The sequence below is a fragment of the Ustilaginoidea virens genome, chromosome 1, assembly GCF_000687475.1.
Source record: "Ustilaginoidea virens chromosome 1, complete sequence".
NCBI classification, from domain to species: Eukaryota; Fungi; Ascomycota; class Sordariomycetes; order Hypocreales; family Clavicipitaceae; genus Ustilaginoidea; species Ustilaginoidea virens.
Genome location: NC_057316.1, coordinates 2,294,430 through 2,316,950, shown reverse-complemented (window position 1 = coordinate 2,316,950; position 22,521 = coordinate 2,294,430). Strand labels below are relative to the sequence as shown.

General features: G+C 52.3%; 7 protein-coding genes across 7 annotated transcripts; 3 read left to right on the top strand and 4 right to left on the bottom strand.

Moving 5' to 3' along the window:
- Positions 1–5,989: 5,989 nt before the first annotated feature.
- Positions 5,990–6,873, top strand: UV8b_00420 (uncharacterized protein; the record flags this gene model as incomplete). The annotated part of the gene is made up of 2 exons (XM_043137918.1): positions 5,990–6,308; positions 6,458–6,873. The coding sequence occupies 2 exons, from the start codon at positions 5,990–5,992 to the stop codon at positions 6,871–6,873; spliced, it is 735 nt and encodes a 244-aa protein (XP_042993852.1).
- Positions 6,874–7,499: 626 nt separating this feature from the next.
- UV8b_00419 (uncharacterized protein) lies at positions 7,500–8,300 on the bottom strand (the record flags this gene model as incomplete). The annotated part of the gene is made up of 3 exons (XM_043137917.1): positions 7,500–7,634; positions 7,789–8,093; positions 8,288–8,300. The coding sequence occupies 3 exons, from the start codon at positions 8,298–8,300 to the stop codon at positions 7,500–7,502; spliced, it is 453 nt and encodes a 150-aa protein (XP_042993851.1).
- A 2,187-nt stretch (positions 8,301–10,487) lies between these two features.
- UV8b_00418 (uncharacterized protein) lies at positions 10,488–12,069 on the bottom strand (the record flags this gene model as incomplete). The annotated part of the gene is made up of 2 exons (XM_043137916.1): positions 10,488–10,639; positions 10,734–12,069. 2 exons carry the CDS (start codon positions 12,067–12,069, stop codon positions 10,488–10,490), a joined length of 1,488 nt encoding a protein of 495 aa, XP_042993850.1.
- A 1,065-nt stretch (positions 12,070–13,134) lies between these two features.
- On the top strand, positions 13,135–14,651 carry UV8b_00417 (uncharacterized protein; the record flags this gene model as incomplete). Its single annotated transcript, XM_043137915.1, has 3 exons — positions 13,135–13,232; positions 13,311–14,474; positions 14,558–14,651. 3 exons carry the CDS (start codon positions 13,135–13,137, stop codon positions 14,649–14,651), a joined length of 1,356 nt encoding a protein of 451 aa, XP_042993849.1.
- Positions 14,652–15,971: 1,320 nt separating this feature from the next.
- UV8b_00416 (uncharacterized protein) lies at positions 15,972–18,224 on the top strand (the record flags this gene model as incomplete). Its single annotated transcript, XM_043137914.1, has 1 exon — positions 15,972–18,224. One exon carries the CDS (start codon positions 15,972–15,974, stop codon positions 18,222–18,224), a length of 2,253 nt encoding a protein of 750 aa, XP_042993848.1.
- A 606-nt stretch (positions 18,225–18,830) lies between these two features.
- UV8b_00415 (uncharacterized protein) lies at positions 18,831–19,618 on the bottom strand (the record flags this gene model as incomplete). Its single annotated transcript, XM_043137913.1, has 2 exons — positions 18,831–19,198; positions 19,306–19,618. The coding sequence occupies 2 exons, from the start codon at positions 19,616–19,618 to the stop codon at positions 18,831–18,833; spliced, it is 681 nt and encodes a 226-aa protein (XP_042993847.1).
- A 733-nt stretch (positions 19,619–20,351) lies between these two features.
- On the bottom strand, positions 20,352–22,289 carry UV8b_00414 (uncharacterized protein; the record flags this gene model as incomplete). Its single annotated transcript, XM_043137912.1, has 1 exon — positions 20,352–22,289. The coding sequence occupies one exon, from the start codon at positions 22,287–22,289 to the stop codon at positions 20,352–20,354; it is 1,938 nt and encodes a 645-aa protein (XP_042993846.1).
- Between the last annotated feature and the right edge of the window lie 232 nt (positions 22,290–22,521).

Genomic DNA, 22,521 nt, shown 5'->3' with positions numbered 1-22,521 from the left:
TCACTAGCGTGGTGGCTAATTACTAGTGCGGTGGTTAGGGTGGTTGGAAAGGCTGGATATAGTGGGGCTGCTGACGTATTATATATGTGGCATAGCAAGCATTATGGGGAGCTTTCTTACTGGCTACCTTGGATGCCTGGGCCCACCCCTCCTTCGTGTATATATAGGATAGCTTTTCCCCTTCTTTCTAGATAGTAGAAGGGCAGCACAATCGAGTCTGTTAATGCACTATATGCCTCTTAACTTCCACCTTCCCTGCGTTTCTGGTTATCTTATATTTGCCTTGCCTTTACACTTGCCCTGCTTTATAGCACTTGTATAGTCTTAGGACTTAGTGAAAAATCTAGTATTTATACTAAGATTAGTTCACAGGTCGCAGACAGTCTTGTGCCATCTAGCTAGCTAGTAAGGCTTTGCTTTTATAGTGACCTTGAGAATTGCAATATTACTGCTGCTTTCTCTATTGCTAGGAAAACCTTTTTAGAGAATTATCGATAAGCTATCGTATAGCGAAACTATTTTACTTTCTTTAGTTTGGCATCTAGTATGAGAGGGATATGGTGTTGTATTAAGTCTGTAGTGCGAATATCCTCTAGTTTATCAATAAAACAGTCTTTGTATGTATAGCACAGCCGTTTAATAAGTATTTGTTGAGTTGTTGACCCCGCCCTATTCCCTAACGAAATGCCGGACTATTTAAACTATAAATGGACCGTTTCATCCGGTATAGTTGTCAATAGTTGATTTATATATAAATTTCGAAATCGAAAGGGGTACCCCTTTAAAAGTGGTTTTCCTATATAAATTGGTGAGGTTAGTTGTCTAGCTTTATCTATCGGCGTTATATACTCCATCTCGCTTCTATGCAGCTTTAAGAAGTTAGATATCTTTGAACTAGGTAAATGCGTTATCGGTTTTGTATTAGAAAGGTGTGTCTTATCCTCCCATTCTAAATACCATCGATCGTTACCAGTAGATATACGAAAAATTTCAAATAAATCTAATTCTTAATCCTCCTATCTCCTTAGGTCATTTTCCTCTTTTTGTTTAATCGCCTACTTGAATTCTAAACGTTTATTTTCTCTTTCTATAATTATTATAGGAATAATATCCTTCCTAATATAGGAGCATCTCCCTATACTCTATCGGTCAAGTTGACTCTATATGAGTTTCTAATTACTAGGAATTAGTTTAAGAGACGCTAAGTAGCAAAGCAATAAGTTTATTAATGATGGTTTCCACAATACTAGGGCTTTCGAATTATTAGTTCCTCCATTCTTTCTATTAATCCCTTTTATACCTAAGACTGTTTTAAGTTCTTCTATAGCTAGCTTTTGTTGATACTATAAAGCAAAAATCCGCGAATGATCGCTGGTATTATCATCCGCAGTAATTATTTTTTCAATAAAGTAGTATATATATCTATAGCGACTGTTGCCAGTTTATAAGCTTCCTTATTTATATTTTGCAGAGTCTTTTCTACTTCTTTTAGAATTCTTCGGTTATCCTTAATAAATTCAACCTTATTATCGGACGAGGCCTATTTAAGAGAAGCTAAATATCGAACTTTAATTTATTAGAATAGGTCTAGATATAGGTATATCGGCAGAATCTATAAGACTCCTCTAGTGCTTTTAAGTATGAGTTTATCTTCTCTATAATATTCTATTGCACTTATTCTTTATAGCTAAACCTTTCCTAATAAAATATCCTATTCTTCTTAAGCTGGCATAATATAGAAGCGAACTAATGCTAGAATGCCGCCTGCCACCACCTGTATATATACGTAAGTGGTAATAGTATATTCATTATCGTTTGCCATCTTAACCTTTATTGGTTTTTGTAGTTGCAATCGTGGAATTTTATATCTTATTAAGAAAGCCTCGTTGATTAAGTTGATACTCGATCTGCTATCTATTAGGATAGAATCGTATTACACTCCTTCAATATAGGCGGTAATATATCCTAAAGTAGTCGCCATTTGACCCTCAGGTTTCGCAATATTATTAAAGGTAATAATATGGTTCGTTCTGCCTACTATTTGTCTTTTTCTATTCTCTTTATCGTTACAAAATAGTATTATAAGGTGTGAAATAATAGCTTTTATAGTATTACTTTTAAGCTTACGTCTACACTATATAAGGTGTGAAAGCTAGTATCTAATAATTAGTGCGACTTGGAGGAGTTATAATATATTGATCGGTATAATTGTATTCTTTAAATGTTGCCCCAAGTCGAATGGTGGGACATTATATTCTTCTGTCGCTTGGATTTTTTCTAGTTCCAATCGTTGATGTGGTTGTGGTAATTCCTTATGTGGTGGTTCTTGCATGACTATATCCTTATCTTGTATCTAGTGTGGAATAATCGGTAGAAGATGAATTGGTGTAGCTAGAGTTTGTGATGGAATTTATGGATTTAAAGAGGGTATATTAGAGGTTCCTAGAATGTGTTCCAAATATGGTCGCAGTAATAGTAGCATTTTTTGAAATTGTTCTATCGTAATTTCTAGTAGTATCTGTGCCTAAGCTGGAGCCTATCTATAATTAATTGGGACGATTGGTGGAAGATGAATTGGAATAGACTGTCCTACGGTCTGCGTCTGCGTTTTTGGTTTATCTTTTGGGTTCAAAAGTTCTTTAATGCGGTATCGGTTAATGCTATTAAAATTTATTGCCGCTTTTGGTGTATTCTTGTGTATTACTTTGTTCGGGCCCTTTATTATCACCGGGTGACTTTCCTTTCCTCTTAATGCCGCTATAGTTTTCTTATTGCTTTCATCATTAATCTTAATATAATGAGGAGAACGATATAGAATAGTTCCGATAGTATATGCCGTAGGAGCTGGATGTTTTTCGAAGCCGCTTAGTAGAATGTCTATTGCGTCTCTAACTGTTTGCACCAAATTGGCAACTAAAGGGGTCTATTGGTTCTTTGCTGAATTTAGTTCCTTTCGTTTATTACGTCTTATTTGTTTATTAGTTTCTATCTACTGTTGTCGATGTCTATTAAATTCGGTTGGATTAGTACGATTCTTTAAGGAATATTGGTAGCCTATATGGCCCTATTCTCCGCAGTTGAAGCACTAATAATAATCTGCATTTGGTCGAAATTCGGTATTCCTAGTATAAGCACCTATGCTAGGTCCCGAACTTGATTTACTAGTCGATGGTATATTATCGTATTTAGATTTTCCGTATTGACTATATGGTTTTATGCCTTTAGTTGGTTGTATTATATTGAAGGCCTTTAGTTGTTAGATAAGGTCGAATATCCTTTCTTCCATCTTTATATTCTATTCCATTTAATATATTATTTTCTTATCTCTTTTGGCCTACTAGTCTAGTATTATTCAAAGGGGGTTTAAGCTCGAGGCTGGTTTATTGTTATCTTCTAAAGGAAGTGATTTCTTACTAGATGATACTTAGCATCTGTAAATAACACTTTTTAGGTCTGATATCGTTAAGTCAGTTGTTGCTATAGTGCCTTTCTAAAGTCCTCTACTATAAAGGCAATTAGCGACTTTTTTATATAAGCGTTAGTCAACCTCTCTATTAGGTATACTAAGAACTATATTAGTAAGTAGTAGTTATTTATTAATAGATTTAACCTTTGCAGAGAGCTCATCTATATGGGTTATATATGCTTTTAATATTTTACTTTTCTTTCGATGGAAATCGAAAACTTCCCTTTAAATTATCACCTTAATATAAGGGTCCGGATCTTTGAATTTCTTAATAAAATTCGTTGCTAAGTCGGACTATTTTCGTTTATTATAATCTAAGTTTTCATACTAAGTAAGGGCCTTTCCTTTTAGGCCGGTAATAAAAATATTCTTTGCAATAATATCGTGGTAAGCGGTCATATGGCCGCCTGCTATAGCAGATATTGCCAAACAATTATCGATATAATCCTACGGTGGTCTATCTTTAGGATATCCGGCAAATAAAGTCACGCCTATTCCTATAGCTATAGGGAAAGGGGAAGGTATTATATTCTATATGGTTGCCGGTTGTTATATTAATTCGGATTTTTTTATTAATTTAGATTCTTTTGCTAATTCTCTATTAAGTTCCGTTTTTAGAGGAATTAAATAAGGATATTAATAAGCAGGAGAAGATGAATTAGAAGAAGATAGATCTAGTGGTAAACGAGTTTAGTATTCTTAATTATCTCTCAGTTCAATAAATAATAGTCCTAAGAACTGTAAGGGAGGGGTTAGAATAATTCCCTGATCTATATTTTGGTCGTAGGATATAAATATTCAGACAGTCGATATTCAGATAATGGGAGGGAGGGTAGGATAAAAATCTAGATAAAAATCTAGATAGTCGATTATTAACTAACGAAAGTTTGGTATCGTTATATTTAGAAGTTTCTACTATTAAAGGTGGTTTTAGAGGGAAGAAAAGAGGAGAGAAAAGGGAGAGTAAAAAGGGTTAGACTTCAAAGGGTTTAAATAATAAATCAATTTCTTTAAAAACTAATAATTCTTCGATTATTCCACAGATTATACTCTACTGCCCTCTAGAGAAGAGAAAAGAGAGAAAAATCCCTCCCTCCTCCAAAAAAAAAAAAGAGTTCTCCTTTACGTTTTTCCTATATCGTAAGTATAACCTTCTTCCTTCCTTCCCACTTTAAGCCCCATATTATTATGCTGTCTAGGTGGCGTATCTTCGTCATCCACAATCTCGCTACTTACCCCAACAAAATTACCCCATCCTCAATCCAGCTTAATTCAAATATACCTCAGTTTGTGACTTAAACCATAGGTTTCTATTGTAATTAGTAATTTTAGTAGCTCCTAACTTTAAGTCAATTTGGGTTTGTATCTGCCTTTGTCGCTAGTAGTTTCATCCTTCGTCTCGAATGTATATCTTATCGTATCGTAGCCTCGTAAAGATAAAATCGTATCGTATTATATTTTCTCAATTTAACCGCAGCTGAATTCTTCTGACTGCAGTTAGGCATTGTAGGATCTTAATTCAACCGCAGCCGAATTCTTCTGACTGCAGCTAGGCATCGCAGGAGTGACCGCAGCCACTCAATTCGATATTGATCCTCACACGCAGCTATCGATCTAACCACTCAATTTAACCGCAGCTGAATTCTTCTGACCGCAGCCAGGAACTTTGCAGGCCTTCACTCGCAGCTATAGACCTGACCTAACCGCAGCTAGGATTTTTCTGACCGCAGCTAGGAACTCTACAGGCCTTCACGCGCAGCTATAGACCTGACCTAACCGCAGCTAGGATTTTTTTGCATTATGATTATAATTATTCGGTCATTCGTAGTATTCGGTCTCGGAAAGTAGAGGTAATACCACCAAAGGCGCCGGCAACTACAGCTTTGCTTGAGTGCTAAGGTACGATAGATATGCGGTTTGTCGAGAAAAAAAACCTTAGGAAGAAGAAAAAAAAAAAGAAAGGATAATGGTAATACAATAACGTCGTAGCGGAGTGAAATCGTCCCAAGTCCTAGTCTCATCACTATAAATTCTTTCCACTGACCATAGGGCCAAAAATGTGTTGTGTAGGAGGGTTGATTTTCTTCGAGCTAATCTAATCTTGAACCCCCACTATTTATCCCTTCAACAGACCCTCCTTCTTTCCATTGAGCAGTCGGCATCGTGAATCATGTGACTTGTCCGTCGGAACCGGAGCCAACGAACCCCCGAAAGTTTTTCGCTCCAAGCTCCGCTTTAACCTGCAAACGTTCCGACTGGCTACGAAAAAATTCACAGGAATCCGGAGCCGTCGCAGGGGTTCGCGAAACCCGATTTTTAACTTTTTTTTTTTTTTTTTTCTTTCTGATTCTTTTCTCGACAGCACAGAGGTATTCCGGATCGTGCCTGAAATTGCAATCCTCGCCAACTGACACTCCATCATTCGCAAAAAAAAAAAAAAAAAGAAAACGCCCCGCGCGAAACACCACTCTCTTTCAATCGCTGAAACGAAGCGGGAAAAAGAAACACCTTTGACTCGTTGCCATGGCCGCCGAAAGACCCGACAAGAAGGAGAAGAAGGAGAAGAAGCGGAGCGAGGAGGCCGGGGTGTCCAAGCCCAAGAAGGAGAAGAAGGACAAGAAGGACAGGAAGGACAAGAAGGAGAAGCTGGCCGCTGCTCTGGACGAGAAGCTGCAGCAGGACGTTGCTGCCCAGGCCTCCCAGCCAGCTGACCACGGGGCTGGTTCCGACATGGAGGCAGAGACGGCCGCTCCTGTGCCGCTGGAGAGGGCCGTGGTGCCTTTTGCTCTGCCCCTAGCGGACGAGAAGGGCCTGAAGAAGGTGTACAAGACGATCAAGAAAGGTGGGCATTTTCTTCTTCTCCCTCTTGCCCCCTCCCCCCCTCCCCCCCCAAAAAAAAAAGAAAAAAAAAAAAAAAGGAGAAAGGGAAAGCAAAAAAAGACAGAGAACACAAGCTTGCAGGCGTTGCCATACTGAACGTCTCCCGCGCAGCTGCCAAGAACGGCACCCTCAAGCGCGGCGTCAAGGAGGTCGTCAAGACGCTCCGAAAGTCGCCCGCCTGCGGCCCCGGCAACAAGTCCTTCCCCGGCGTGGTGGTCATCGCCGGCGACATCTCCCCGATGGACGTCATCTCGCACATCCCCGTGCTGTGCGAAGACCACAACGTGCCCTTCATCTTTGTCAACTCGCGAGCCGAGCTGGGCGCCGCCGCCAAAACCAAGCGCCCCACCAGCGTGGTCATGATCATGGAGAAGCAGGACATCAAGAAGAAGGCTGCTGCCAAGGATGCCGACAAGGAGGACGACGGCGAGGAGTCGTACGGCGATGCGTACGCCTCGTTGGTCAAGCTGGTGCAGAAGGAGTACTCCAAGCAGGCCTTCTGGACCAAGGGGGAGTCCACGGCATAGGACGCGGTCGGTTGGTGGGTTCGAGTGAGTGCAAGGCGAGGAGAGCGCTGATTTGTGGATTGATAGTTCCTGGAGGTGCCGGCATGAGCCAAGCGTTGCATGCTTTGACCAAGAGCTACAGGGTGGATTATCCCAAGTCAAATCATGCCATTTGGAATTCATGACGAAGATGCATGTTTTGGGGGTTCCGAGTCCGATCTGGGTCTTTGAAAAGAGGAATCAAGCAGCGGCCAGGAGGCTAGTAGGGCCAATTGGGTTACGGCGGCGTTCAGGTACATTCTGCTTTATACAAGGTTTTTTTTTTTTTTTTCAACGACGTTTTAAGAAATGAGATGTCAACGTGCTTGCTTGCAGGTTCTCGACATGCCAGATTCCGCAATACCAGGTTTATTTTTGCACCACACGATTTCTTTCACTCAAGCTTTGAATAGAATACACTGAGGATGAGGGGCACGAAAAAAAAAAAAAAAAAAAACAAAGCACCTGTTAAGTTGATCACTCCCGAGACAAAACGGGGGCAGCCTTGCCGCCTAGCATAGCGTTTGGTTATCTTGGAAAACCTAGATCCAGCGACCGCGAGCACTGGTACTCAACAAGTCATCTTTGCACCCGTCCCTCAAACCCGACTATTCAAAGGGATTAGTGCGGGTTCCCCACCAAGTTAGGAACAGCGACAGTCCAACGGTTTCGACAAGCTTGGCAGCGACACTGACTCCAACGGTGTCGATGGGGCGTTTCTCCGTGAAGATTTGACCGAGGAACTATCGACAACGGGTCAGTCATCCGACAGACGGCAGCGAGCACGACTGATCAAGAGCATTCGTCCGTGCTGCAGTTCCATCGCCACGTCGAGGTCGCACAGACGAGATGCTCTGGACGGAAATGAAGAGGGAAGCGGAGCAGAAATGGTCTTACGCTGGGAGCAGCGGTGGCAGCAAAGATCAACCCCCCGAGGTAAGCAGCGCCCCTGTAGGTCAGCGTGCCCGTGGCGTTGATCAAGGCCCCAACTCCGTAGCTCTGCAGGGCGGACCCGACAAAAGAAGTGCCCCAGGCGATGGCGGCACCGCTCGCCTCCTTGGACCTGACAAACTCCTCCTTGGTGTTGGCAGCCTTGGCACGCTGATACGTCTGGCCAAAGACGGGCCCAAGGACGGCCAGCTCAACGCCGTGGTTGAAGAAAGTGCCCAGGGCAATGGCCGAAGGTTTAACGGGAGGAAGATCTGTCATTCGCGACGCGACGCGCCTCTGTGTCAGAAAGCAATCCCGGAGCTGCATGTGGCAACTTGACCTCGAGCCGGGCCCCCTTCATTTTGCTTGCTCTCCACCAGCCCACGACGAACGAAGCAGAGCCCAATCGGTCAAGGTGGGAAAATTCAGGACAAGCAAGGCGTTACCCGGGGATCCCGCCACTCACAGTGCAGAGACATGTTGTCAAAAAGGGTTGAAGAAATGTAGATGTAGACCTTCTAGACGTTCAGGGGAAAAAAAAAAAAAAAGAAGAAGAAAGCGTGGCGTGATGCAGAGAGATGTGGTCGAGCAGGTTTCACAGTGTCCAGCAAAGCAGAGTTGTATTCTCACGGGAACAAACGTGCAGCAAGGGAAAAGAAAAAAGCTTCCCCTCCTCCCCCTTTTAAAGGCCAGCGAGACAAGATGGGGCGCCACAACTCACTCCTCTCCTCTCCTCCGCCTGGGCATTTCCTGGCATTTCCTGGCATTTCCTCTCACTTGTCCTGGCTACATGTGCTGTGTCGCGACAAATCTCGATTGGACAGACGGCCTGCTCGTGGCTGGCTCCATTTCATCGCGGGCAATGATGTCACCACTTTTTTGGTCCGTTTTGGGGCGCGCGTGCAGAGAGCGCTGGCGCAAGCCAACGTGAAGCGCAGTGGGGCGGTGGAGCCTGGTCCTGCAAGTACAGCCCATCCATAAGTACTCCGGAGAAGACGTTTCCACGCAATGCCAATGTTGGCCGTTGGCAATGATTTTTTCGGCGGAAATGTAGCGAGAAAGGTAAGCCGTGCTCGGGCTGCAGGGAATCAGGATAGAGGTCCAGACCCGGGGCAACTGCAGCCTTCCTTTGCCTGTGCCTTGTTATCCCACGCCCCCAGCCCCGTTTTTTTTTTCTTTTTTTTTTTTTTTTGATCATTTTTTCCTTTTTTGCCTTTCTTAGAGCAGTCAGGGAAGGAGCTGCGGAGCGTACTTCCTCAGCACAGGTAGTGAGTACATGAAAGACCACCCGTTCCCTGGCTGCAGTGCGGACAGAGTACATGGTACAAGCTCACGAAGGCCCCAGCCAGAACATGTTACCAGCCCGTTCTCAAGGCAGACACGTAATAGGAGACGACTCGGAGACGTCAAGCCAATGAATTCCGGGGGCCCTTGGCGAGGCATCCATAGTTTCAAGGTTAGCAGCAGATTCCTGCCACTCCAGACACCTGTAGTCTGGGTAACCGTAACCTGTTAAGCAACATGCAGAAATGCTCAAGCTTGTTGGGCCCGCTGGCGTCCCAGCCGCTTCTGCTTCTCTTCGAGGCCGTCACGTCACCAAGATCCATATGTCCAGTTATGCATGGTACATAACTAAATTGCAGCGAGCGGCTGGCGAATCCCCATTCCTCCAGAAACGCAATTTCGTAGCGCTGCTCAAAGAAATCAATATCATCCTTACAAGTGCAACTACGTACTCTGCTCGTTCTTGCAAGGGTGTGCATACTCCGTACTCACAGGCGTGTCTATCTGCAACAGTGCTAGTGCTACATGTATGCAGCGAGCAGCATCGTTTGGGAAAAGAGTGCTGCTAGCTGCTAGCTGCTAGCTGCTGCTCATGATGTCGCCTCAAGCAGCTCGTCGGCTCAAGCTCGTCGCCTCATGGCAACCCCCAGCTCCAGCTCCAGCTCCAGCTGCTGCTCCACATCGACCATGTGTGAATGAATGGCCCTGGGTCAAAGGGTGGTGGGTGAGTGAATCCAAGCCTTGTCCCTTTGCGGCCCCTGCAAAAATCCCACAAACCTGTCTGGCGTGGTCTGTCTGGCTTCTGTCTACTGTCTGTCCGGCGTCTTCTTGGTTGGTCCATGTCGCCACGGCCCATCGCGACGCGACGTCAGTTGTTGTCATCGTGCAGCCAGCCCCTCGCGCCCCTTGCGCCCCAACGGCCGTCTGTTCCTAAACTCGCGCGTAAACATCACGAGCAACACCACACGCAGTGTTTTACACATAGAGTTCCACTCCTACCGCCGAGCCGCCCGAGCCCAGCCTTTTTGCTTCAAAAATGCTCGTCACTTTGCCATTGTCAGCTACGCCAATGTGGCCTCCCTGATATCTGATGCTCACAACAGGCTGCATCCCGGATTCTTTCAGTCATAAAGGGCGCCGCTCTCGGCCCCATGCTACTGTCTGTGCAACGCGGTGACAGAAGCTTCTTCCGTTGCATGCGGCACAAGACGGGCGCTTCGCCTTCACGCGGTGAGCAAAGAGGTGTGTTTGCGAACCACTCGACTCGACGACCCCTGCACACCCGACGCGGTTGAGCTCATCAGTGCTATTCAATTTTCAACCGCAGCTTCCGTCTCATCTACTAGAATGCCCAAAGATGTCTCCCAGAAAATGATCCGACCTTACGCCATATGCTGTCCATCCTCGCCGCCTCGTAGCGCCAAGAGTGCTCTCACGTCGTGGACGTATTGCAGGCCCTCCAGCAACGGAACCAGGTGCATGAGGTCGTTGTCCGTCGGATCGTTGATCCAGCCTTGGATGGGGATAGCATTGTCTGTGGCGCATGTGGTTACTATCCGTTCGGAATGATCGGCGTGCGGGTAGGGTAGACTTTGCAAGGGGAGGACAAGGGCAAAGGAGGAACTTGCCTTCGTGAAACAAATAGCTCAGTGGGCTGTTGTCCAAAATCATGACTTTGCTCAAATCTGGCTCCACCGAGCTAAGGTCTTTGATGTAAGCGCCTTGACGGAACGTACAGTGCTGGCGATAGAACCTCGCCGAGAAATATTTTCGTTCCGCCTCTAACCAGTCAATCACCGGATCGGCATACTCTTGCACCGAGGCCGTAAAGATGACGAGATTGAACCACTTGCAGACTCGCCGCAGAAACTCGTCGCAGAATGGCCGCTTGTTCACCCAGTAGAGGATGGGGTGTTGGGCTGCTCCTCCCGGCGCATTGCCCATTCCCAGAGACGCCGTGTTTAGTCGCACTTCTACCATGTGGCCGCTACTTCTTCCACCCTTGGACATGCTGTGGATCAAGGTTTCGTCCAGGTCCAAGATCAACGTCTTCTGATGCTTGACAGAGGCATCCTGTTTCAAATACGAAGGCTGGCGTCGGGGTATCAACGGTCGCGGCGGCGCAGGGGTCTTGGGATACCTCGTCAAGGCCGCAATGGGGGATGTCGGGGATTTCAGTTGTGCCGAGAGGTCTTCGTCGCTGGCCTTTGTTCTCGCCACGGCAGACTGAGCGCGGCGGTGCTGCTTACGCTGGCGCAGGGATTCGTCGTTGTGAAGTTTGATTCGTATTGATCTTCCCGCAGAACCCACGTCGCCTGCTGGATTAAACGACCTCGATCTCCCATGTCGACTTGCTGAGTGTTTGGACGACTCGCTTTCCGATTCGGACGATTGGCCTGATGTCGATGATCCAGAGGAGGGGGCAGGACGAGGGGCGATGCGGCGATGCTCGGAGAGCGGTGAGCCTGCTGCAGAGGACGACTTGCTGTGATTCCCGTGTGACCGGTAGCCATCTATGCCGCCACCCTTGCGAACGCCGAAAAGCTTCTTAAGCTGTGACAAGGGAGCGAACGCTCCTTGCTCATCGTAGAAACAGGCCACCAGGTACACTCCGGGAGACGCCAGCGTAGCTAGAACCCATCGAATAGAGTTTACAATGCTGGACGCAAAGGTGCGCGGTGCCGCGTGCCACCAGCCACTCCGTTTGTTGCTATCTTTACTCCCATGCAAAAGTGGTGCATGCTCTCCGCCCCTGTCGTCGCGCTTCTCGTCCTGGTGCGGCAAGTCATCCGAGTCGGCATCTGGAAAAGGCTCGGAGCTTGGGCTTTTCTCGCCGTCAACAGCGTCGGTGGAGCTTTCTGCGGATACCAATCCAGCGCTGATATTGCTAATGCTGTTGGATCGGGAGGCGTTGGGGCTAGGGGCAGGAGACACGCGAGAAGTAATGATGTTGATGGAATTCATCGTGGAGACGGACAGCCAGCCATCAGGCCACGCAGGGCTGTCCGACCGAAAAGAGTCCAAAGAAAACCCCCCCCCCTGTGCAGCAAAGCAGATTCCAGGATACGGCAAGAGTTGGAGGTGAGCTGACCGGATCGGCGAGGCCTCGTCGCAGAAAGGGAGGAAAAAAGAATGGCAACGATAAGGTTACGAGAGATGATGTCAGCCTCTGATTGTTATCGTAGGGCTTGTGTCTCCCAATCGCCGAGGTGTTTTTTAATGGAGGCCAAGAATATACCAAGGCTCCGGGAAGTGTTGCCAATGTGGTCGTGGGCCGCCAAAAATCGGGGTGGGAAGGCTCAGCCTCACGATACGACGGCGACGCGCCAAAGGGAAACGGTTGATGTTGAGGAACAAATGGTTGGCAAGTTTGGGGATGTGAAGCGACGAGTCAACCGGTCCTGCCAAGATTGAAGAGACCCGGGCGCTAAGGGTGCCTGGTGTACGGAGTATGGAGCATGTACAGAGTACTTACGGAGGAGACTGGAGAGCAACATTAGATGCCTGGCAAGAACGACGTTGTCATGCCAGCAGCAACATGATTTTATAGGACGAACTAAATTGACCCCTGGTAAGTTCTGTTTCTTTCCAGGGCGGCTCTCTGTAGGTCTATTTACCCGACAATGACAGGTAGGTCACGTCCCAAGCTTGATATGCTTCACACTCTGCTTCTTTGTGCTTATATTAGGCACCTCGTACCTTAGGTGCCTATACCTAGAAGGTAGGTACCTTAGGTACCTACCTACCTACCTAGGTACCTAGGTGCCTAAGGGACATACAAGACGCGAGCTTTTGTGCTGGCTGATAGCCCCCACCGGGCGGGCCCGCTCTCAGAGAGCGAGCCCCGCTGTCGCCGCCGCCTATCATTGGTCCCTTTGTTCTTAAACCCCTCTGCGGAGTACGTAAGTCACCACAAATTTGGCTGGAAACTTCCTCATCGCGCAGACACCTTCCATTCCGTCGTCCTTTGTGTGTCCCGGTTTCCAGCAGAAAAAACTAGGCACTGTTGCCGTCTTTGTTCGCGTCAAGATGCCATCCGCTACGGCGGGCTACGCGCCCGACCTGGAAAAGTACATCAAATCCCTAAGGGGACAAGCACTGGAAGCGGCCGTGGAAACCCTCATCTCGTGAGTGCCGGGACCAAGTGGACTTGGACGCACCCAAGGGCATGCGGGCACGCTCCAAAACTAACCACTACGAGCCAGTCTTCTCAAGCGCAGACAGATTCGCGGCTCCGAGCCATGTGCCGTTGCCACTGCCCACATACTTTTGCAAGTCGTTGCTCGGTCCAAGTGGCAGGATGTCGACGGTCTTATCGAGAACGTTTCGCGCATCGGCAGACGGCTGGTTCAGGCGCAGCCCAGGGAGCTTGTCATTGGGAACATTGTGCGCCGCGTTCTGTCTCTCATCCGTGACGAAGCAGCCGAAGATCGCAACGAAGCGTCAAGCGAGACACCAAGCGAAGCGCCGACGACACCTCCGCATCCCTCCGATACCCTCGGCCTCCTCCAGTCACACCCCTCGATCCTGGCCAAGCAAGAGTCTGCCGTCGACTACCTCTCCAACCCGGCCGTGCCGCCTGTAAGACCGGGGCCCATGTCATCATACAGCTCAGTCAACGTCTCCAAGTCCCTTTTCCATCTGCTGTCTGCATCCCCGCCTTCCCTGGGCGACGGCTTCTCCTCGCCGCACCGGAATTCGGGGACGTCAACACCTACCCGCATTTTACACACGACAAGCAGCCGGGTTCATGCTTTGCGATCCGAGGTCATTGACGGGATCGAAGAGATCAAGGATGAGATCAGTCAGGTTGACGATCAGATAGCAGCTCTTGCGGAGGTGCAAATACATCCCGGTGACCACATCCTGATCCACCAACCCTCGTCCACGGTGGAACGATTCGTCCTCCGAGCAGCCAGCAAACGCAAGTTTACGGTATTCATCGTCACCGAACCTCCGCGCGAGCAGACTCAGGACGTGCAACAGCCCATTTTTCGAAAGAAGCTGGTTGCAGCAGGCATAACCGTCATCAACGTCATGAACTCTGGCCTCGTGGCTTACATGTCCAAGGTCAACAAGGTTATTCTAGGCGCCAGAGCAATCGCCGCCAACGGCGGGGCTGTCACGGATGCTGGGGCAGCTGCCGTGGCCAGAGCCGCCAAGGAGCAAGGCAATGCAGTCGTGGTCCTGGCTGGCGTTTACAAGCTAAGCCCGGTAACCCCGTTCGACGAGGATTCACTCATTGAGTGGGGAGACTCTTCTACCTTTGTGAGTTTCGCGGACGGAAGCATGGTGAACCAGGCGGAGATACGGAGCGCTGTGACTGAGTTGGTCCCGGCGGAATTTATCGACACATATGTCACGAATCTGTAAGACCATGCCTGCCATCTTGCCCCACGACGACGTGACATACCACAGGGTTGTTGACTAACACGGCCATTCTGTTACACAGAGGTACCCACTCACGAGATCATCTGGCCAGCCTGATTGCAGAACACTACAAGCAAGAGGACGTTGATTTTCATCTCGGGGACCCATGCGAATGATGATGATGGTGATGGTGATGATGATGATGCTGCTGCTGCTGCTGCTGCCGCCGCCGCCGACCTGTTGGATGTAACATGTGATGTGGCCTGCTGCTCTATATGTACTCTGCGTGCGAGAACAAAGGGAAAGACGGACCGTCCCAAGAACAAAGCAGCCACGGCAGGAGAAAGACGGAAGGGGGAGTTGGTTGCACCTACGTCTCTCTTCTGTTGCATCATGCCTGGAAACATGCAATCGAAGGAAGCCAAGCGTTTTACGCGGCACACAAAAAAAAAAAAAAAAAAACACATTACCCGACGTCGACAACTTGGAGTGGAATTTGCGCCTCGTGGCTCTTCATTGGCACGTCTAGGCAACCTGGCGTTCAAGGGGCCCAAGTGAGGCGATTTCACAGGGGGGCCATGAAACTTTGACGGGCCGCGTCAGCAAAGCAGGCAGCAGAAAGGTTCAATGTTCTTATTGGGGGGGAACGGGCTGTAAGAAGGCAAGTGCTGATGGGGGGTCTTATTAGGGGGGCAGTGCTGCAAGCGCGACAAGTGACGGACCAACGAGGTGCTTTGCCTGCCTGCCTTTGCCGTTGCTTACTTTTATTATGCTCTCGGTCAGCCTTGCTGTGAAGAATGGCGGGCTGTGGAGTATGACGACGACTTGGAGTACTCCGTAGTCTGGTCAATTGCTGCATTTGCAGCCATTTGCAGCCATTTGCAGCCATTTGCAGCTATTTGCAGCCATTTGAAGCCCCCCCCCCCCTGGGTCTTGAATCCAACCAGACATTATGCAATGTACTTTGGGAGGCAGCCGGCAGCCTCCAGCCTCCAGCCGCCAGACACCAGCCGCCAGACACCAGCCGCCGGCCGCCAGCCAGCTGCGTATGTACTGTAACTTGGTGGGCTTTGTGTGACGGAATGATGGAACGAGGCAAGGTCTGGTCTATGTCGACGAGGACATGAACCTGCATCTCGAAACGGATTATAAAAAGTTTGATGTGAATCCTGCTGCCTGCACCGAGAGTGTTGCCCTCCGTCAATTCACCCGTCGGGCAAAGCCTCACTCCCCCCAACCTGTGATTGTGATTCACCAGCGAGTGAACACAGCAAGTCGGCCAGTCGGCCCCGCAATTCATGTCACCGTGCTTGCTCCTCCTCGTCAACCAGTCCAAGATTAAGCCATCAAACCAACAGCTCTCTGCCAACCCCTTATCTCCGGAAACCGCCACGAGCCTGGCCTTTTGAATCCCCTTCTTCTCTCTCACGGTTCTTCCCTACACTGACTGCCATTCGGGAAACCAAGGCTGGACTCTTTCAATTACTTGGCACACCATGGCCCTCAACAACATCAACAATCTCCACGTCCACGTCCAAGTTGATGATGATGCCCCACCCCCGCCCTACTCGGAAACCGACATCTACTCCAACTCTGGGGCATCTCATACACCAACAACAAACACCACCTTGGCATCGCCTCGTGCTGGTCTCGCCCCGCTAGATGATGCTGCTTCGCGAGATTCGTCGTCCACCAGCGGCGATGTAATCTACACCCCTCCTCTTACGCCTCGGACGCCGTCAACAACGTCGCATAGTCGGCCTGCGCAGCTTCACCTGCGACAACCGCAACCAGAGTCTGGCCCTGGACTGACCGGGGCCGCTCTCTACTTTGACTCGCGACCGGCTCCCGCTCCGACCGGGGCTCCTCCCAGGGAGACTCTTTTTCACACCGTCACGGTCGAGGATACATCTCTACCCGAGCACTTTCTGTACCAGAACGAATGGGCTGCAAGAGACGTAACCCCCCAAGACTGGGCGACCTTTGTGAATTTTCTGCTTCCGTCTCACATCTTCAAGGAAAACGAAGCCGTCATCGAACGGAAGTTGCGAGAGGAGGGCGGGAGCGATGCTGCTTCGACCAGTGGCCGTTCTCAAGCCGAGGCGCAACTCGATCACTTGCGGGAGAATCCAGCAGCGACCACCAGGAGCAGACAAGAGATTGAGGCAACGATTCATCAATGGAATGACGGCTTCTTCGGGCCAAGAGGAATAAGCCTGAGCCTCGATCCAGCAGGTGGCAGCGTTCGAATGCCGGGTGGGTGGGATGCTGGGTTGGAACAGCGTCTGCACCAGCACCAGCACGAGCAGAGGCAGCAGGACAGCAAGGCCGGACTTGGCGCTGAAAGCGGCCCTTCCAATCGCGCAGGTCCTTCCTGGTCATTTGGTGGCGGTTCGGGTTGGAATCGTCATGGTCGCGGCCATGGTGACGGGCGTGGCGGGCATCACGACCCCCATGACCACGCACGCCAGCACCAAGTGGATCGGCAAACTGATGGCCGGGGTAGGAAGAGTTCCCAAGGCGATGAAAAGTATCAACGCTCGGGCTCCGTGTCGTCGGTTTCCTCGGCCTCCTCGAGCAGCTCCGAATCCTCCATTGGCTCGCTCCCGGATTACGACCAAGTAAAGGACCACCAGCTGCCTCTGTATGCGGAGAGACTGCGAGACTGGACCTCCCGCCCAGAGCAAGTGCGTACCAAGAACGATGTCGACGACTTGAAGCTGGAACTGAAGCGAACAAAAGACGCCTCCAAAGACATGCCGGCTGCTTGTGGCTTGGACAAGAAGGCTCTCAAAGCGCAGATCAAGACCCTGCAAGCGCAGTGGAAAGCCATCAAGAAGTCACAAAGGCAAACACGAAAAGCACGCAAACGAGAGCGCCGACAACGACGACGGGCTCAGAAACGGGAGAAAAGGCAGCAGAAACGAGAAATGAAGAAGGCGTACAGGGATGCGAAAAGGAGTCACGGTCCTAGTGGCACGCACTTTCCTCCAGCGCCTCCCCTTGCTCCGATGCCCCTGATGCCCCCGATGCCCCCGATGCTCCCGGCTGCTGCGATGCCACCAGCGCCTCCTGCACCCCCTCTACCGCCGATGCCGACTGCCGGCCCGGTTCCTCCTTGTTGGAACCAGAGCTTGCCGCCGGGACCGGGAGGTCCATCGCAACGTGGCATGTTCTTTGCCGGCCCGGATGGCCCCCTTGGCCAACGGGGAGGACCATTCGGTTCCCGCGGACCGCCTGGCGAACAAGGACCGCCAGGGCTGCGCGGTTTGTTCGGAGGAAGGGGCTTTGGTCGGGGCAACGGCGGCAGAGGGGGTGGCCCCTGGGGCGGGAGAGGCGGCCCATTTGGAGGTCCTCGGGGAGGACCGTTTGGCGCCAGTCGGGGGAGAGGAAGAGGGCGAGGCAAAGGAAGCCCGCGCGACGCACCTGGGGCGTGGCCGGAGGAGGCCGATGGCGAACGCGGTCAAGAAGCCGGCGTTACTTTGGCGCCGCCGTGCGCGCCGCCGTGCGCGCCGCCGCCTCGGCCTGCGCCAGGAGCAGCTTCCTTGGCCAAGTATGAAGCGGCGGACCGTATCAAGGAGGAGATTGCCGAGCTGAGCAGCAAGGGTGCTGATCTCAAAGCTGGCGCGGAGAAGAGAGCCACGGAGAAGCAGATTGAGGCCCTGACGGAAAAGCTGGAGGCGGCGAGGATGGAAGCAGACGAGGCATATGCCAAGGAGATGGCGGCCAAAGACGCCGGGCACTACTAGCTCAGGTTCTTGCAGGACACCTGTCAATGGTGGTGTCGGTGCAGTTGACCACCAGGTCACACGCCCTGTTGATTTTGTTTGCTTTGCTGTCCAGAAGAGAAGAGGAGACGCTGCCGGTGTTTGGAAACGTCAGCGGCGGCCGTGTTTCTGGCATTCTATTCAATTCTATTTCTTCGAGTGCATGATTTCACGTTGCCTATGTCCATGTCGCCATTAGCAGGAAGCCCGACACTCGAAAGAATAAGCCGTGTTTCGGGGGGGGGGGGGACAATGCGAATCACCACTCACATGTTAGAGGGGACGTCCCAGCCGGTCATTACATTCCATTCAATTTTCCAAGGGTGATGTCCCCCCAGCCGGTTCCTACCGCTGCGTCACGATGCCTGCCTCTTTTTTTTTTTTGTTTTTTTTTTGTCCTCCCGCTCACAAGGCGTTTTTTTTTTCTCCCGCTCACAAGACGCGCCGCGCCCAGGCAAGAGCACGCGTTTCCATTCCCACTCGCACCGAACCCCAGCCCCTGCCAGCCAGCCCACCTTTTGCGACAGCCTCACAACGCCAACGCACCCATATGCGGCTTTCTTTTGCCCCCCGCCGAAACAACACGCACTACCTGCTCTCGTTCTTTTCCACCAGGGCGCCGACGCCCAGGCCCCGTCCCACCGCGACCTTGACCTTGCCGCGCTTGCTCCTCGCCGGGTCGCTGCCCACGTCGCCGACGGGCTCGCCCTCGTCGGCGTGGGTGTCGGCGTGGTCGGGCGCCCCGTCCCCGCCGCCCCCGTTGGGCTCCGCGTCCCGGACGTCGTCGAGGTCGAGGCGCATGCAGATGGCGTCCTCGCCGTCAGCGTAGTACTTTTGCTCCGTCTTCTCGTTCCTGAACCGCAGCGTGACTTCGTACAGGTGGCGGGCGGCGACGTTGGACACGCGCACGTGGAGGGACACGTACCGCGCCTGGAAGGTTTCCACCATGGCCAGCTCTGCACGCGGCCGTCCGTTGGCGCGCCGCTTTTGTTAGCACGCACCGCACATGATTTGCTGGTGGATGATGGGGGGGGGGGGGAGGAAAAGAGAGGGGACGACGCACGGCTCTGTCGCATGAGCTTCTCGGCGATGCCGAGCCGGCGGTGGGTGCGCATCACGCTCAGGCTGGTGATGTGGCCGTGGGGGATGCCGTCGGCGGGCTCCTCCTCCATCTTGGCCAGGACGTAGCCCACGATGCGGGGGTAGTCGTACGGGCCCCTGGACGGGCGGGAGACGTCGACGGCCACGTAGCTCAGCTGCGGCCACGACAGCGCGTGGTACAGGTAGTACTTGAGGAAGTAGTTCTCGGGGAGGTTCTCGAGGTTGGCGTGCTGGATCAGGGGGAGGTCGGCGCAGGTCAGGGGCCGGATGTCCATTGTTGCTGCGGGGGGGGGGGGAGCGGCGGCCCGGGATATGGCTCGGACGACGACGGCGCTTGGGCGTGCTTCGAGGCCGGCAAGGTTGTTGGGTTTTTTGATGGGTTTTTTTTTTGGTCGTTTTTATGGGTTGGTTTTTTGGTGGTCGCTGGCGGTTGATGGTGGTTGCTGTTGGGTTTGTTCGGGATTCGGGACCTCCAATTGCCCGCCCGCCCCGCCCCGCCCAGCCCGCTGGCCATCTGCCATCTGCCATCTATGTACCATCTGCCCCTCGTTTTCGGCGCCGTTGGAAAGAGTGGGGCTGGTGGGGCGTCACGTTTGGGCTTGCGGATGCGCGGAAGGAACAAGGTGCGGTTGCGATGCAGTTTCGACTTGGCCGCAGACGGGACGGGGCGGAGCAGCCGTAACCGTCTGGTCGAATTCAAGACCTCCCCTTGTCAACTTTCCGAGCGCATTTGATCCAGCCTACAGCCTGGTTGCTTCGAGGGCAGTCATTCTAGCATACCCCCCCAAGTCTATCGCCAATGACCGTGATTGCCATGCGCGCCCTGGAGCTATATCGTCTTCATGCTCATCCCCTTGACTGCGCCATGCCCCCCCCGCTCCTCTTATACTCTAAACCATTGCGATGAACGAAAAAAAGTATCCATCCCGCCCCCCCGCCCCTTCTAGTCTACCGCAGCATCAAGTCTACCTGCGTGCGTGCCGAATGCGTGAGCAGACGCCGCGCCACTCACTGCCCCTCGGGCTTGGCTCGGATGGGGAGATCCTTGGTATCTCCAGCCACCAGTGCGCCATCCGGCTTCTCGCCCGCCTGCTCCGCGTCCTTGCCGGCAGGGCCCGCCTGGCCCGCCTTGGCCGCCTTGGCCGCCTTTTTGGCCTTCTTCCTCTCCTTCTCCCTCTCCTTGTCCTCCTGCTTCTTCCTCCTGGCCGCCTCCTCGGCCGCTCGGGACTCGGCGCTGCCCCCAAACTCCGCCTTCCACTCCTGCACCTTCTTTTCGTCGATGCGGGTGAACAGGTAGGCCGCCTTGCCGATCTTGTGCCCGCCCTTCAGGGTGTCGGTGCTCCACGTGTCCGGGATGGCGCCGAGGGTCGTGTTCAGCTGCCTGCAGATGGACTCTGCCGTGGAGGGCATGTAGGGGGAGGCGAGGGAGGCGAGCAGGTGGCACAGGTTCAGGGCGAGGCCGATGACGGTCCTGGTCCGCTCGGGCTGCTCCACCAGGTTGGCGTTGTCGAGCCTGTACTGGAGCAGGGCGTTGCCCTCGGCGCTCATCTCCATGAGCTTCTTGACGCCGGCGCGGATGTGCACCTTTTCCATCTCGTCCACGTACTCGGCCAGGTGGGCGTTGACGCGGCCGGCCCAGGCGGCAAAGTCGAACGAGTCGTCCGCGTACGAGGCGGAGAAGTCGGGCACGGTGCCGCCGCACCTGGCGTTGACGAACTTGACGACGCGGTTGACAAAGTTGCCCAGGTTGGCCAGCAGCTCGCTGTTGTTGGCCAGGACAAGCGACTGCCACTCGAACTGGGTGTCGCCCGTCTCGGGCCGGTTCGACAGCAGGTAGTACCGCCAGACGGACGGCGAGATGCCGATCTGCTTGACCTGGTTGCCGAAGACGCCGACGCCCCGGGACTTGGAGAACTTGCCGTTCTCGTAGTTGAGGTACTCGGTGGTGGACAGGTGGTTCAGCATGGTCCACTTCTGGCCGGTGCCGATCTCGGACCCGGGGAAGATGACGGTGTGGAAGGGCACGTTGTCCTTGCCCATGAACTGGTAGAGCGAGACGTCGTCCGGGTTCTTCCACCACTTCTCCCACTGGTCCGTGTAGTTGGCGGTGATGGAGGGGTACCCGATGCACGCGTCGAACCAGACGTAAATGACCTTTTCCTCGTAGCCGGGCAGCGGGATGGGGACCCCCCACTTGAGATCGCGGGTGATGCTCCGTCCCTCCAGGCCCTTGGCCAGCCAGGCCTTGGTGATGGCGACGCCGTTCTGCGGCCAGCCGAACGTCTTGTGCGCGCCCTCGAACCACTTCTCAATGTCGGGCTGCAGCTTGTCCAGCTTCAGGAAGATGTGCTTGGTGTCCCGGGGCACCGGCTGCGCGCCGTCGATCTTGCAGCGAGGGTTGACGAGCTCAAAGGGATCCAAAAGGCCTCCGCACTTGTCGCACTGGTCGCCGCGCGCGTCGTCGTAGCCGCACCTGGGGCAGGTCCCCTCGACGAAGCGGTCGGCCAGGTAGCTGCCGTGCTTCTCGCAGTACGGCTGGGTCGTGGTGCGCTCCTCGAGGAAGCCGTTGTCGTGCAGCTTGAGGAAGATGTCCTGCACGATCTCGGTCTGCTTGCGGGTGGTGGTGCGCCCAAAGTAGTCGAACCCGATCTCGAACCACTCGTACACCTCCTTGTGCTTCTGGTGGAACTCGTCGCAGAGCTGCTGGGGGGTCTGGCCCGTCTCGAGGGCCTTGGTCTCGGTCGCGGTTCCGTACTCGTCGGTGCCGCAGATGTAGAGCGTGGGACGGTCGCGGAGCTTGCTGAATCTCGAGTAGACGTCGGCGCTGAGCACGCTGCCCACGACGTTGCCCAGATGGGGGACGTTGTTGACATAGGGGAGGGCCGAGGTGACGAGGACGTTTCGCTTGCCCTTGACGGGGAGGATGGGATGGTCAACCACGGGCATGTCAGGTGTCTTTTTTTTGCTTTGTTTGGCGGCAAGGTTGGGGGGGGGGGGGGGGGGGGGGGGGGGGGTGGGAGGATTGGAAAGGGTTTTGAGCCTTGAACCCTCTTTTTATCCTGTGCCGCGGTCGACGAGCAGCGGAATCAATCCCAATGGGGTTGCTGTGACGGAGCTGGGTCAGCGGGCCGGTTATGAGTTATTCGGAGGGATGGCAGGATTGGACATGGCGAAGAAG